The sequence below is a fragment of the Gymnogyps californianus genome, chromosome 4 (assembly GCF_018139145.2).
Source record: "Gymnogyps californianus isolate 813 chromosome 4, ASM1813914v2, whole genome shotgun sequence".
NCBI lineage: Eukaryota > Metazoa > Chordata > Aves > Accipitriformes > Cathartidae > Gymnogyps > Gymnogyps californianus.
Genome location: NC_059474.1, coordinates 10447034 through 10460630, shown reverse-complemented (window position 1 = coordinate 10460630; position 13597 = coordinate 10447034). Strand labels below are relative to the sequence as shown.

The 13597-nt window shown below is 37.4% G+C and overlaps 1 protein-coding gene across 6 annotated transcripts in view; it reads right to left on the bottom strand.

The window, feature by feature from the left end:
• Positions 1-1087: 1087 nt before the first annotated feature.
• The window catches only part of ADD1 (adducin 1), a 71106-nt gene continuing 58596 nt past the window's right edge, over positions 1088-13597 (bottom strand). For 3 of the 6 annotated variants that reach the window (XM_050895262.1, XM_050895263.1, XM_050895264.1), the window contains 3 exons: positions 8192-8348; positions 6069-6164; positions 1088-1801 (listed from right to left, as the gene is read on the bottom strand). In XM_050895262.1, coding sequence (XP_050751219.1) covers positions 1449-1801; positions 6069-6164; positions 8192-8348 — 606 coding nt within the window. In that variant the 3' untranslated portion in view covers positions 1088-1448. Of the gene's footprint in view, positions 1802-5280; positions 5316-6068; positions 6165-8191; positions 8349-13597 lie in introns of those variants that run through there. The other 3 variants (XM_050895266.1, XM_050895268.1, XM_050895267.1) reach the window with 2 other exon arrangements.

The window sequence follows — 13597 nt, the reverse complement described above, 5'->3', positions numbered from 1 at the left end:
CTACAGCCATACCCTGTTCTGTTACAGACCCTTGCTGTGAGTCAGTGTGTTTCCCTCTCCCGCACAGGGGTGTCAATGTTTGCTGCTGTTAAAACCAGAAGTGCTAATACGAGAAACCAGAAACGGTGACCAGCCTTCCCCGCGTCCGGCTGCAGTAATTACATACGGTTTCTGGAGAATTCCTGCAAGCTTCACCTATCTGATCTTAAACTACTTTTACGATTAGTGATAGACAGAAGCATGGCAATAACTGGCAAACAGTGAATTCAGTGGTGAAAGTGATTTTCTTTACCATGCTACACATTAAACAAACATTTATAGCAAACTGTGAGAATACACCTTCAAGGTTACTTGGGATTTCTGTACTTTACTGCTGGCAACAACAACAAAAAAATAGTAAAGAAATGCCAGTTTTTGTCAGTGAAAATAATGAATATAAAACAAGGTTAAATATTCAGCGTAACGCATTTACATTTTTATCATGGGAAGGAACAAACACAAAAGGCTGCACATAGGGTTTATATGCAGCAGGTTTGCATGTGCACCCAAGGGATTTTTAAGAGGGTGAAAAAAGCCTGTGCTAAGGCCCAAAATACAACTGCCCATGCTTCACACCACCAGCTGAAAAACTTCTGAAATACTTTTAATGCAGTTACTTTTTAACCTGTTCTAACAAACAGCCGAATTGCCACATGACTGATTCTTAGGGAGGCAAGACTGAAAGATTTCCCTTATTCACTAGAAAAAAAAAGACTGGGCTCTTTCAACGCACAACATGAGTGGAACACACCACAGTTATCTCAGTCCTAGACATCAAAGATGATTTCACGAGCCAGTTATAAAATAAAACAAAGTGAACACCACCTTCATTTTGTTACAATAGTCAGAGGGGAGAAAGAGAGGAAGGACTGGATAGCCTCAAAGCTTGACTAAAACACGATCTGTAATCACAAGCTTGCAGAAGTTGACACATCAGTTCAAGAATACATCCCCCTTGAAAACACCACTGCAAAAGCATCCTCTCTAAAAGTCAATATTTAAGAAGAAATTTACTTGTGACTCGGAACAGAATATTGGAAAAGAACACTTCTTGTGGTAAGCAATGCGTGTTTTATTTTTAATTGTGAAAATCCTTTTGTTCTTTTGTAAAGCAGTGCGGGCTTTAAATTAAAAATAGCGATTCAATGCCTTCCACACGGAAGTCATTTACATTTGCTTACAAATTAGGGATCAGATCTGTGGTAGCTGCTGAAAACACAGGATTAGCACCTTTTTGGACATTAGTTTCTGGTTATAACCTTAAACAATCAAGCCATAACTTGAGGGGCTGGTTGGATTACTTGTTGCATTCATTTACATAATAAGACAAAACACTCAGTACGATCTGGTACATTCTAGTGGTTAATGGATTTTAAAATATGACAGTGTTTCTGCAGTGTGTTTGGCCTTTAGGAGTCACTCTTCTTTTTGCTCTTCTTCAGGAAGGAAGGAGTGCGAAACTTCTTTTTCTTTTTTGATGGGGACTTCCCTGGAGATTCATCACTACCTGCATCAGCCGCTGTCCCCTCCTCAGCTGTTGGTGTTACTGGCTCTTCAGCGGGTTGAGACTGGGGTTCCTTATTTTCCACTGCAGGTGGTTCCGTCTGGCTTTTGGGCACATCTTCATCACATCTCCCTTCCTCCTTTCCTAAGGGAGGGAAGCTGAGTGCTTCTGAAGGCTCATCAGGGGTGAGATCTGGGAGGGTTTGCTTGAAAGTTGCAGCGTCACTGTCATCTTTGTAAGTCTGGTCCTGCTGTGTCTCTAGTGGACGGACAGACAAGGACACAGTTAGTTTCCCTAAGTGTCCCGAGACCAGAGAAAGCGAAGCGAGTTGATGGTGAGCGCTCGCTATAAAATAAACTAATAGATTTACTTCGCATAAAAGCCTTTGTCATAGGTCTGTTCTCCTTCAGCTTTGGGCGCAGAGACAGGAATAAGACATTCACAAGTTTTGCTTCTTTTTAAGCTTCTTACCACAGAACAGATAAAGCTGAATTCCATCATGTGGGTGTAAACCAGCAAGAAAGTAACTGTTCAGACTTCCCTCATGTTTTATTTATAACACTTGCAAGCCACATGAGATTTTAGTACAGTAAGCAGGAATTAAACCTGCAGTTTTCACTGGCATTGAAAAGAGCGTCATGCAACTCCGCATATTGGTTCTTTTTTCTTTTGGTGGGATAAAACCAATTGCTGGTTTGCGGTGATTTGATTCACGCAAATCCATTAATTTCTAAACTCTTGGCTTGCCAATTTTTAATCACAATGCTTGGATTTTCATAATATTTTTCCATGAGATCTAACAGACGTTGCTTCAGAATATGATTTCCTATCACAAAGGCTTCACTTCTTTTGCAAGATATGAGTATATATTATGGATTCCTGTAAGTAAAATCCATGTAGTTTATCAAATTAAACGAGCTCAGCAGGTTATGCGATACAGCTTTTTTTTTTTTTAAAGGTATGTGATGTCTAGCAGCAACACTCACCCGTGTATGAAGGAACACCACAAATCTAGTGATAACTTTATGTCCGAAGGTGAACTTTACCACTACTCCCTCAATTGTAACACTTTCCTCATTCACCACTATGCTTCAGAGATGTTCTGTTTAAAGCACCTCTTTGTGCATATATATTTAACAACGAGCACTTTTAAAAAGTTCCCGGCAACGTTCATCACTGCACCGTAGCCGAGAAGTATCTCGTTAGCTGTGCCAAATATATCCCCACCGATGTTACGTAAGGAGGAATTTAGAACAAAATCCAGGCCATGCTCATTGTAAGGCACAAAAGAAAGGCAACCATTTTTTCCCCTTTTAAAATCTTGTTCATTTTAATTTGAAAAGACTGAAGGCTTTCACAAGAACTTACAGAAAATACTTGATACTTTCCCATTTTTCCTATGGAAATGACAATGAGTGTTCTTTGTATTTCTGCCAGGTGGGATTAATAATCCTCTAATATATTTTAGAGGGCTCTGTTCTGTGAATACCTGCTGGAAAACCAACATGTTTTGCCTAGAGCACCACGAACTTCTAATAGGTTAAATAAACAAAACACGCTAGTATTCAGTGCCAAACACTTGGAATGCACAAGTTAGCAGTTTAAAAGTTATAATGCAGGCAGGATTTAAAACAGAGTAAAAAAGAGAAAGCAATTATGTACATTACAAGCTGCCTCCTGAAGCTCTAGTTCAACCTGTATATGTATGCGAGACACAAATTTGTAAGAAGCACCACCTACAATTCTTCACTACCATGACACTCTTTTTGGATTTCATTTTACTTTTCAGGAATTAACTGAAAGCATTGCTCAGCTCTTCTCCCTGGTATCCAGTGACAGGACACGTGGGAATGGTCCAAAGCTGCGCCAGGGGAGGTTTAGCCTGGACGTTAGGAAGCATTTCTTTAGCGAGAGGGTGGTCAAACACTGGAACAGGCTTCCCAGAGAGGTGGTCGATGCCCCAAGCCTGTCCGTGTTTACGAGGCATTTGGACAATGCCCCTAGCAACATGCTTTAACTTGGTCAGCCCTGAAGCGGTCAGGCAGTTGGACCAGGTGATCACTGTACGTCCCTTCCAACTGAAAATATTCTATTCTATTCATTAGCTGGCCCAGTTTTTAGAACAGGCACCATACTGGATTGTCAGTCAGGTTTATCTTTTTAAAAGAAGTTTAAAAGAAAGTTTTAAAAAAGGGATTAGAAATTCTTAAAGAATAGGAAGCTACAGGCATTCAAAACAGCATTTGCCAGTTGGCCTAGGCATTGGATAAACATCAACAGTTTTATAACTCATTAATCCAGGACTGCTATCCTTCCCAGTTTGTCAAATTACCATCATCTTTACTGAACGGATTAACATTATGCTGGAATCAAACAAACATCTGTTTATCTAGCTCACTAAGGGCAATATTTTACCAGAATTAGGGAGATTACAAATTCCACATTCGATAAAGCAAGCATACAATATGTAAACGCCTTGCTATTCTACTTGATGGATTTCAGTAACGAAACTAGGAAGGTTTAAAAATATATCTTGCTGCAAAACCTATTTACAGTTTAAGAACTCAGCAGTACCTCAAAATTTCTTAAGTTTTTTAGAATAATCATGTCTACATCCATGCTCTCCCTTTATATATACTGTGGCATAAGAGTTTGAAAAGTAACATTAATACTGGCGTGTGTTTACAATTCACATATTTATGAAAATAAAGGCTTATGTGTTTTTTCAACACAAACATGGACAAACGTACAAACTACGCTATAACTGAGTTAACACAAAACACTTCTCTGACTTCAGCTACACTTAAATAGAAACAATATGAGGAAAAAAGTTGAGAAGCGGCATATACAGAGAACACTGTAATTCAACAGAACTTCTGCCAACCAAAGTCATCATGGTGTGAACTTCCAGTTACTCTTTAAAATAAGCTTAGTATGTTTGTCCTGGAAAACTTACACAACTAGAAGAGTCTGTGGAACACAATTCTCAGTTTAAAAGAATTTTCAGGTTTTAGAACTTTATGAGTAACATCACAAGTGTCTATGATGTAGTTTGACTTCCATATCTACAACAAACACACTGACTTTTGGATATAACAGGACACACAAGTGGCGGGGGCCAAACATCCTTATTAAAGTATAATCTGATGTAGCCCTGCAGATTTAGCCGAAACAGCTGCAGAAGTTGCTGCCACCAAGTACTTGCTGTTATTCCTTGGTTGGAATTTGAATTTCCCTATAGCTGACATATATAACATAGGAGTAGTTCCATATCCACTTCTGTGCAGAAGTCTGCTGGGTAAGTTTAAATCCATGTCAGTGGTAACACTTTTGCACTGGAATAGATGAGGAACTTTCTTCCATTTCATTACCAGGTCCAAGTTGCGTAGGCAGCAGCAAACTGTTGGGGCAGAAACTCCCAGACCTGTTTCAGCTATATCTGAAAGACAACTTCAGACTACTCCTTTTTAAACTGAGGAATCAGACACACAGATATGGAAACACATAATGTCACTTTCACAGTCTCTTTCAAAGGGGGAGCGCATTTTAACGTAAGATCCATAACTACCTAGAATTTCATGAAATCAACAACTAAAGAAACCAGCATCTCAACTGAAAAAGCCTGCTTTAAAAAAAAAAAAAAAAAAAAAGGCAAAACCAACAAAAAAACCTTAGTAAACAAAGATGCAAGAGTGAAGCAAAGCACATAAGCAGGTCAGAGTATGGAATGATACTTACTATGGTAACAGGTACTCTTTAGCATATCCATCTCCTGTTTGTAACGCAGCCACAAGAAGAAAAAAGCACAAGTAGAGAATCTATGCATTCATCACAGCCATTGTGTTAAGTTAGAAGAATGGTTGCAACCATTCTTATAGAAAACAGAATGAGATGAAGTAGTGAATGGAAGACTAACAGACAAATGATATATCCAATGTACAAGGTAAAGGAAACAAAGACAAAAATTAGATTACACCTGTTCAAGATTATTATTTTATCCTTTTTTGAGGAAATTGTAGACTTTACCAGCCCTGCTCTCATTTTAGTTAAAACTACTACGTAAGGAGCAAATAATGATATTTAGAGTCAAATTGAGTTGGAAAAAATGTTTACTGAGGTGTAATCCAAGTACAATAATGTTTAAGAAATGTGCAATCAGTGAAGGAGATTTACCAAAGCATCTAAATTTGTGTCTGGTTCACCAGCAGACACTGTTTCATTTCATAAGAGCAAGTCTTTCTTGCAGAAAATGTACAAAAGGGTAAATCAGTTGAGAAACACCAACAGATGACAAGGCAATTCTGAAGAAATGAAAATTTGTCTTTATATTAATGCACACTTCTTTATTATTGTAAACATAACTCCTGTTACACTCATAGTTCAGTGTAGCATATTTTAGGTAGTATAAAAATAAAATGCAAGAAATAATTTACCTTTATTAGATACTAGTTCATATATTTCCATGCATCAGTCACTAATGATGCAGTTACTGGTTTCCCCTGGCCCCCAAATCAGAAGAACATACCTTCCTCTATTTTAATCGGGGTACTGGGAGGAGTGCGAGCTGAAGTGTGGTCAGGGGGACTTCTCTCTTTCTGTTGCCTGCCATCTTCTGAAGGTTCTGCAGATGTAGACAGAGAAATTAAGAAGGCAGACAAAACCTTTCAGCATGTCAGAAAACAAAAGGGTCCTTTTGCTCCATGCATACAAGATATGAATACATTTTTCTCAATCAAAATTCTGCCAGGTTATTAAATAATACCAAAACAAGCAAAAGAAAATTAAGTGATAGTTTGATATTAACAAAACTGTTCAAGTCACCGTTGTGCTCTGTGGTGTTTTGTTGGGGGTTTTTTGTCACATGAATAATGTAACTGTTTATGAACTTGTTTATCACGCTGTTCTAAAGAAAACTTGTGAGGAAAAACCACAAGGAAGATATAAACAAATGGGGGGGGGGAAGGGGAGGGAGGGAAATGCTATCAGACCTACACAAGATAACGCTCTTTTGCTTGCTTTGTATTGCTGAAACTTGGAGTAAACAAAATCGCATCCCAGAAGAAAAGAAGACTGCACAGATAATCAGAGAAACATGCAGTAATTAAATGATTCAAAACAGATTTCACAGTGGTTTGTGTATTTGTTATTAGTAAGGAGGGTCTCCCTTGCTTCCAGGTTTAAACAGCCCTAGATCCAAAGGAAAACATTAATAGAGTACACCATATATCGGGAACAATATTAAAACATTGTTCCGTACAGTTCACCTACACAATTAAAAGTGAAATCAGTCCCACAGATGAGAGTCAACTGACAGAATCTCCAAATGGCGTAGATAAAGAGGTTGTTCTCTAGATTGCAAGCGCAACTGTACCATATTAGTAATACCTGAGGCCTCAGCCAAAAGGTCAGGATCAGACCTTAATGCTTTGATCACTGCAGTATGAAATTCCTTATGGGAGGACTTCTGCCCATCTGGCTCTTCTCGGTTAAGATGTGTGATGATTTGCTGCATGGTCTGACAAGAAACCCATGCAGCAGCAAACTGAGCGTTATCTAAAGATTTAGACAGTGACGATACGTCAACGATCCTGTAAAGTCTTCGTATCTGTTCCTTGAAAGGTTTTTGATCTGCCTTTCAAATCCAGAGATTTTTTATCTGACGCATTTTGCTCACTGATGGTCTGATTTCTAAGCAATGTACTCTGTTCCCCAGCTGGTGTCTGTCTCAGTAACACAGTCTCTCCATATTTTGATACCTTATCCAAGAAGGATGTAGCAATGTTACTGAGAGAATAAACGTATGCAGTTATACAGGCATAACAGCAGAGTATCCCACCCCACACAGTCCAATACTTGATTAACTGAACACATACAATCTACAATGCCTCCTACATCGTCTTATCAAAAAGCAGAAGCAGGGAGCACACACTGCAAACGAAAGGGCACTTCTGGTTCCTGCATCACTCAAATTCAAAACCTAACAACAGATGAGCGTCGTAAGTATCATCCCTTAAAACTATACAGAAGCAAAGCAGGATAACCATTTCAGATGCAGCAACAGTCTCTTTTCACAGCGCAATTCTCTCATAATTCTATGATAATTCAGAAAGTCTGTTTTGGGGGAAGTCCCCAAGATGTGCGATTTCCAAGTAGCAATCAAATGTCATTCTGTATCTTCCCCATTCAACAGATTTCTCAAACTGACAATTTTCAATGAGTTAGAAAACTGCAGTTTTGCTGCTAAAAAGCAACACCATTCTCTCACCTTAGACTATCTCTAGCACCAAGGGAAACAAAGCAGAACAATCTGCAATACTTTGCAGTACCTAAAAATTTTTTTGACTGAAGTTTCAAGCTTTCAACTTCCTAATAGCAGCAGTAACTGGCCATACTAAACACCCCAGTTTGTCTACTAGGACAATTTTTAAAATAAGATCTGTGCATTTTACAGAATACTCCATTAACACTTAGATCACACATTCTATCTCCAATATGCTTTTTAAATTTCTAATTCACACTGGAAAACCTGAAACACACAAAAGCTGAATAATTTATCCATGGCCTTTGCAGGTAACCCACCTTCCAATTAGTAATAAACTTGCTGTTATTATAGTCTATTGCAGAAAAAACACACACAGAGAAACCAACCTTCTGGTCCCTTCTGCTTTCTTTCTACTTCTTTGCGATATTCTTCCAGTTCTCGATCAGTGAGTTTATTGAAGGGATTTGGTCCTGTTGTGCTCACTATGACTTTTGGTTGATATTCTTTCTCAATTATTGCCTTTGACGCAGTCACCAGTTCTCCCTGACAAAAGAAAATTAGGATACATCTGCAATTGAGCAGTAACTTGCAGAACCCCGAGAAGTACAGAGGCTACAAAGCAACCAAAACAAAAACATAATCTGAAAACTGCTACATTTATTTTTTTTTTAGATTAAAAAAAAAATCTGTAATAGATTTTTTTTTTTAAATTTCATCAACAGCAGGTTAATCTAAAGGAGAAAACAGGTGTCATTAATTACTCTTATAGACACATCAGTGTTTCCACCAGGGAATATCCACCATTAAGCAGAAAATCAAACAGCAGCCAAACAGTCTAGCTGAATTATATCTGAAGTCACACAAGTATCAAGTTTCTTTTTCTCCCCACAAAAGAAACAGGATACCAGGCCCAACTGCATGGCAGTTTGGGCACAGAATACCTGTAGAAGTTCACAGGACTCAGCTCATAAGTATTTTTGTTTGGGGTTTTTTTGTTTCATTTGGTTTTTTTGGTTTTGTTTTTTTAATAAGGGAAAAGCCATTTCTAGTAGCTACTACGTAACATCTAACAGATGTTACAGTAAAAAGCCATCTTGTATGTGTTCTGTATACACCAGATTAACAGTTTATTACAAGCAATTTTTAAGTAATTAAGGTTAACTGTAATCTTATACAAGTTAGCATATTTACATCTATAACATTTGTCATACAAGCCAGATAAAAAGTTATACAAATAAAAATAAAACATTAGCAATTCTAAGCGCAGTAAGTTCCAATGGACAAAAGCAGCTGCATCAGAGATTCTCTCACGCTAAGGTTTTTCGTTTTTCTTCTCTGATCATATAGTAAAGACTAAAGCCATTGGCTTTTCATTGTCTCAGACATGGAAGATGCTTGCCTGGATAGCTGCTCTATCTTTCAAGTGACTTGCTTAAGCATTTGGTTTTTTCACTGGATATACAGAACTCTGCTGACACTAGTTTGGAAATGACTGATGTGCAGTCTGTGCCTCATCTCACTGCGATACCTGAATTGTCTTCATTACTGAAGAGAGGTATTTGAATTCCATTACCAAGTAAGTATGGGTTATTGACTGGCCCAAGTTATCTTCATATTCACATGTTATTTGTACCAATATTTAAAAGAAAGCATTAGAAAGCACAGTTCAGAAATAAATACACCCGAATAAAGAGACAAACATTCCATTCCATGTCCATACTTGATGGACAAGCATGAGATCATCTTCACTGTAAAACTGAAGATGAAATTAGACAGAGTACTGTTTTGGATGCTAAGAGCTGCTTTGGACAAGTTGTCAGCACCAAAAAAGGTGACAGACAAGAATGTCCAGATGGAATGAGGACAAGAGCAGTTAGATATTTCTGAAAGCCTCATGAGAGATCTCCAGAAATCTGGTCTAGAGCAATCCAGGGAGGTAAGAACAGCTGGTTGTTAGAACCTATGCTGCTCTTCAGGAACCAGACACCAGCCAGAAGTACTGAAGAACAAACAGCATAACAACAAGTCTCCACTGTTAAGATCCTGAAAGGAACTGCAGGAGAGAAACATCTCTAAAGCACTATAGATCGCCTCCGTTTTGCCATAAAATAAGAGGAACTCTCATCTCTGATGCAGAATGTCAGTAGAATGTCAAAAGCCTTTTCTCAACTATTTCCATTAAGCACCAGCTGTCTTAATACCAGAAAATCTCCATTTTGATAGTCATGGCTTTTCTTACAGGATAATGCATAAAAAGAGTAAAAAAGCCCACAAAAAAAACAAAAAAACAAAACAAAACAAAACAAAAACCCCAAACCATCAACCATTGCACAAATCCTAACTGTTTTGTAGAAAATGTAGAACATCCCCAAAACTACAGGTCCTAGCTTTTAATGATGGCAGAAAATTGGTGCCCATGGCAATTTTCTATTTCCCTCTTTATCTCTGCCCACCGTTCAAACTAAATATGTAGTTTTAACTGAAACTCAGCAGTAAGTAGCAGGGGCTTGTAAAGCACTGATCTCAGGCAGTTTCTAGAGTTTTCTAGGATTACAAAAGTCAACAGAGGAACAAGCCATGCAGTACACACTGGTATCCCTGGAATGTTTAAGAATCTTTGAATCTTGTCTGCAAGTTAAATCCAAAATGACTGGGTAGAACAACTTTCACATGAAACAAAATGTTAGTGAATGCCTATTGATTTAATAATGACGAACAGCAAGACATGCAGTTTGCAGCAAGATGACCAGTGCACTGGCATTATGTATTCTCCTCCTTAAGAGAGTACTTTTGTTAACTACTGGGAAAAAAAGCAGTGCATCAAGCTTATCACATTTACTAAATTAAAAAAATAACAAACCAAAACCAAACACACATAAAAACCACACCCACAATCAATGCAAACGGTATTTGTACTAGCTGAGTATCTTTGACCCAAGAGAAATAATTTTGAAAAAGATCAGAGGCAATGACAGTAAGTGGATTATGTATTACAAAGAAAAAGCACCTGTGTTTTTTGGACTGTAAAAGCAGAAAAATTACATGAGAGACCAGAAAGGCAAACTTTTGACCTGCTAAAAGCTGGTTCCAGATTAACACATCCAGTTTTGCTCAGTATCAACAATATGGAAGCAGTTCAAAGGCCACTAATGAAAATTATAAGGGTAGAGGGACTGATTCTATGGGGAAAATGAATTAGAGTAGTGTGTTAGTAAGTTCTGCGACATGATTACTCTAAAACATGTACAAAGCAAAGAAGTAGAAATGCATTACTTCACAGAATAGGCCACAGGGCAGCCTTCCAAGAATTCAAATAAAAATATACAACACTAAATGAAGAGAGTAACACGGGACAGAAGGAAAATGAGTATAAAGGACTAAAAAGACAGTACAGGACATATTTTAGACTGTTAAATGTGACACTAAAATAGACAAGACTTAGCAGAGCTATGAACCTGTCCGTGCCATTCAGAGATTCCTATGAACGTTCAGAAAAATTGAACAAGAAAATTGGTCTGGAGTTGCTTCCAGTATTAGAGAGCCTGTAGAGAGGGAATAAATTCCCCATATAAAAGACTGGCACTCTGTTTCAACACAGGATGACATGCAAAAAACTAATGTTCTAATGATTTCATCTGGATTATGCTGACACTAGTATTATCTTGATGACGATTCTAGTACTATTTTGATGACTATTTGAAGTTTGATGGCATGTGTAAGCACCTGAATATCAACAGCATTTTCTCCACTGTAAGAAATAATGGCTAGATTACACTCATGAACAGAATATATTTTTACTGCTGAGAATTTTGCAGGGGCATACTCTCCCACAAAGATCCCACAAAGGGAAAGTCACTTATAGCTAATGATACGCAATATACTTTCATACTAAACTTGGACCTCACATATCCTACACGGAAATTTTAGATTATCAAGTCATTTTTCGACTTCTCCATCAAATCTTGCTTTCAGAGAAAAATTCAAAACTGCTATGAGGTGACCATCATTTAACAGGCAAGCACTTCATCTTGTTCTCAGGGATAGATATGAGCAAAACTGGCACCTTATACATGCCAATTTTTCTGTCAATCAGACAGTAGGTTCATAATAATTGTCTAAAGTTAACAATCGCTCTTAACACACAATCTGGCATTAATGCAGTGCCTTTATCCAAAACACCAAGATTCTTAAAGTACTGTTCACATAGAAGTCTCCATTAAAATACAGTGCCACCTCTGGGGCAGAACTGAGAGACTCTTCATGAAGAACAAAGCCACAGAATTTCCATTCTAAAGGAAGAGACACGAAATGGATGATTCCCCTTTTACTTAAAATTCTTGAAAATTCATGTGAAAAATTTTTTTTTTTTTTTTAAATCAGATTGCAGAATGGTCATTGGTAAGAATAACCAACACTCCCTCTCATTCAGCCAAGACTGCAGCAGAAGCTTGGTTAACCAAGTCTATAACACGAATAAAATTACATGATGCACAAGGAGCTTGTGTAGCAACATGGCCAGGACTTCTCAGAACACAGACAAAGCAAGTTGACAAGGCAAAATGGTGTATTTACTACTGCAGCCATAGGCACAGAAGACTCAAAGCATTACATGCATACTGTACACAAACAGGATTTTTTTTCCATCTAAAACAGTGTGCATTAGCATTTGATATACATCTCAATGTTAACTGAAAACATAATACATTTTAAGTGTTACTGCAATTAGATGGAACTTTTTACTTTAACCGTAATTGAGTGTCAAAGAATTTGTCAACTGAGAACTTGTAATTATCTGGTACCTAAAAGTCCTTGATGTACAGGTCTCCTCAAAGTTTCATTCAAAGTTTCGTGTGAAGTTTATGGGGCATAAGATTGCTTATACTTCCTTTGTTCCACAATACACAACTGATTCTTGGCATAATCTTTCGAGAAAATTTCTCTGGTGGGTTTTTTTCTTGTTGTTTGGTTCGTTGGGGTTTTTTTGTGTTTTTTGTTGTTGTTGGTTTTTTTGTTTGTTTTGGAGGTTTTTTGTTGGTTTTTTTCCCCCCAACAGGAAATTATTAAGCATTCAGGTCACAATCCATATTAAGATAATAAAAGATTATGAAATAGGCCACTCTTACTGTAATTAACATTGTGATCTAATTTTACACAGTATTTCAGGAGGAAAGCACTTTCATGACACCACAAAAAGCAAACACATCATTTGGACATCTAAACCCCAACATTGTACTACTAGGCAAAATCATATAACCAATAGACCTTTTGTTGGCTCCTTGTCATCTACAAAAATGAATGTAAATTATTTGACTAGTTTTATAGAAAGATGATGCCATTATTCAAAAGTAATACTTGAAAGATATCTTGCACATCAGTGATAAAAGAAACCATCTGTGTTGTCATAAACAATGGATGACTATCATCAAAATAATTTTTCACTTTGAAGGTATTATTAAGCAGAGAATAAAAGGCATGCACTGCCTGGAAGAATTTGGCTTTGTTTTATTTTTCATCTTAAATCTGGAAATAGTGTTTTATTATTTTTCCTTTCAGCATATGGATAAAACCAACTGTAATCTGAAAAACATCATGATCAAATTCTCAGTATGATACAACTATCTATAATACAAACTGGCTCATTACACTAGAAAGTGTTATAAAGTCATGAGATTTCCAACAATGATGTAATTCAAAGGATTCTGGTTTTTGATGGGAAAGCTATTCTGATAATGAGATGTTAGGCACGACCTAAACCAAGATTTAAGAATCTTTTAGACAAAATATTGGAGCAG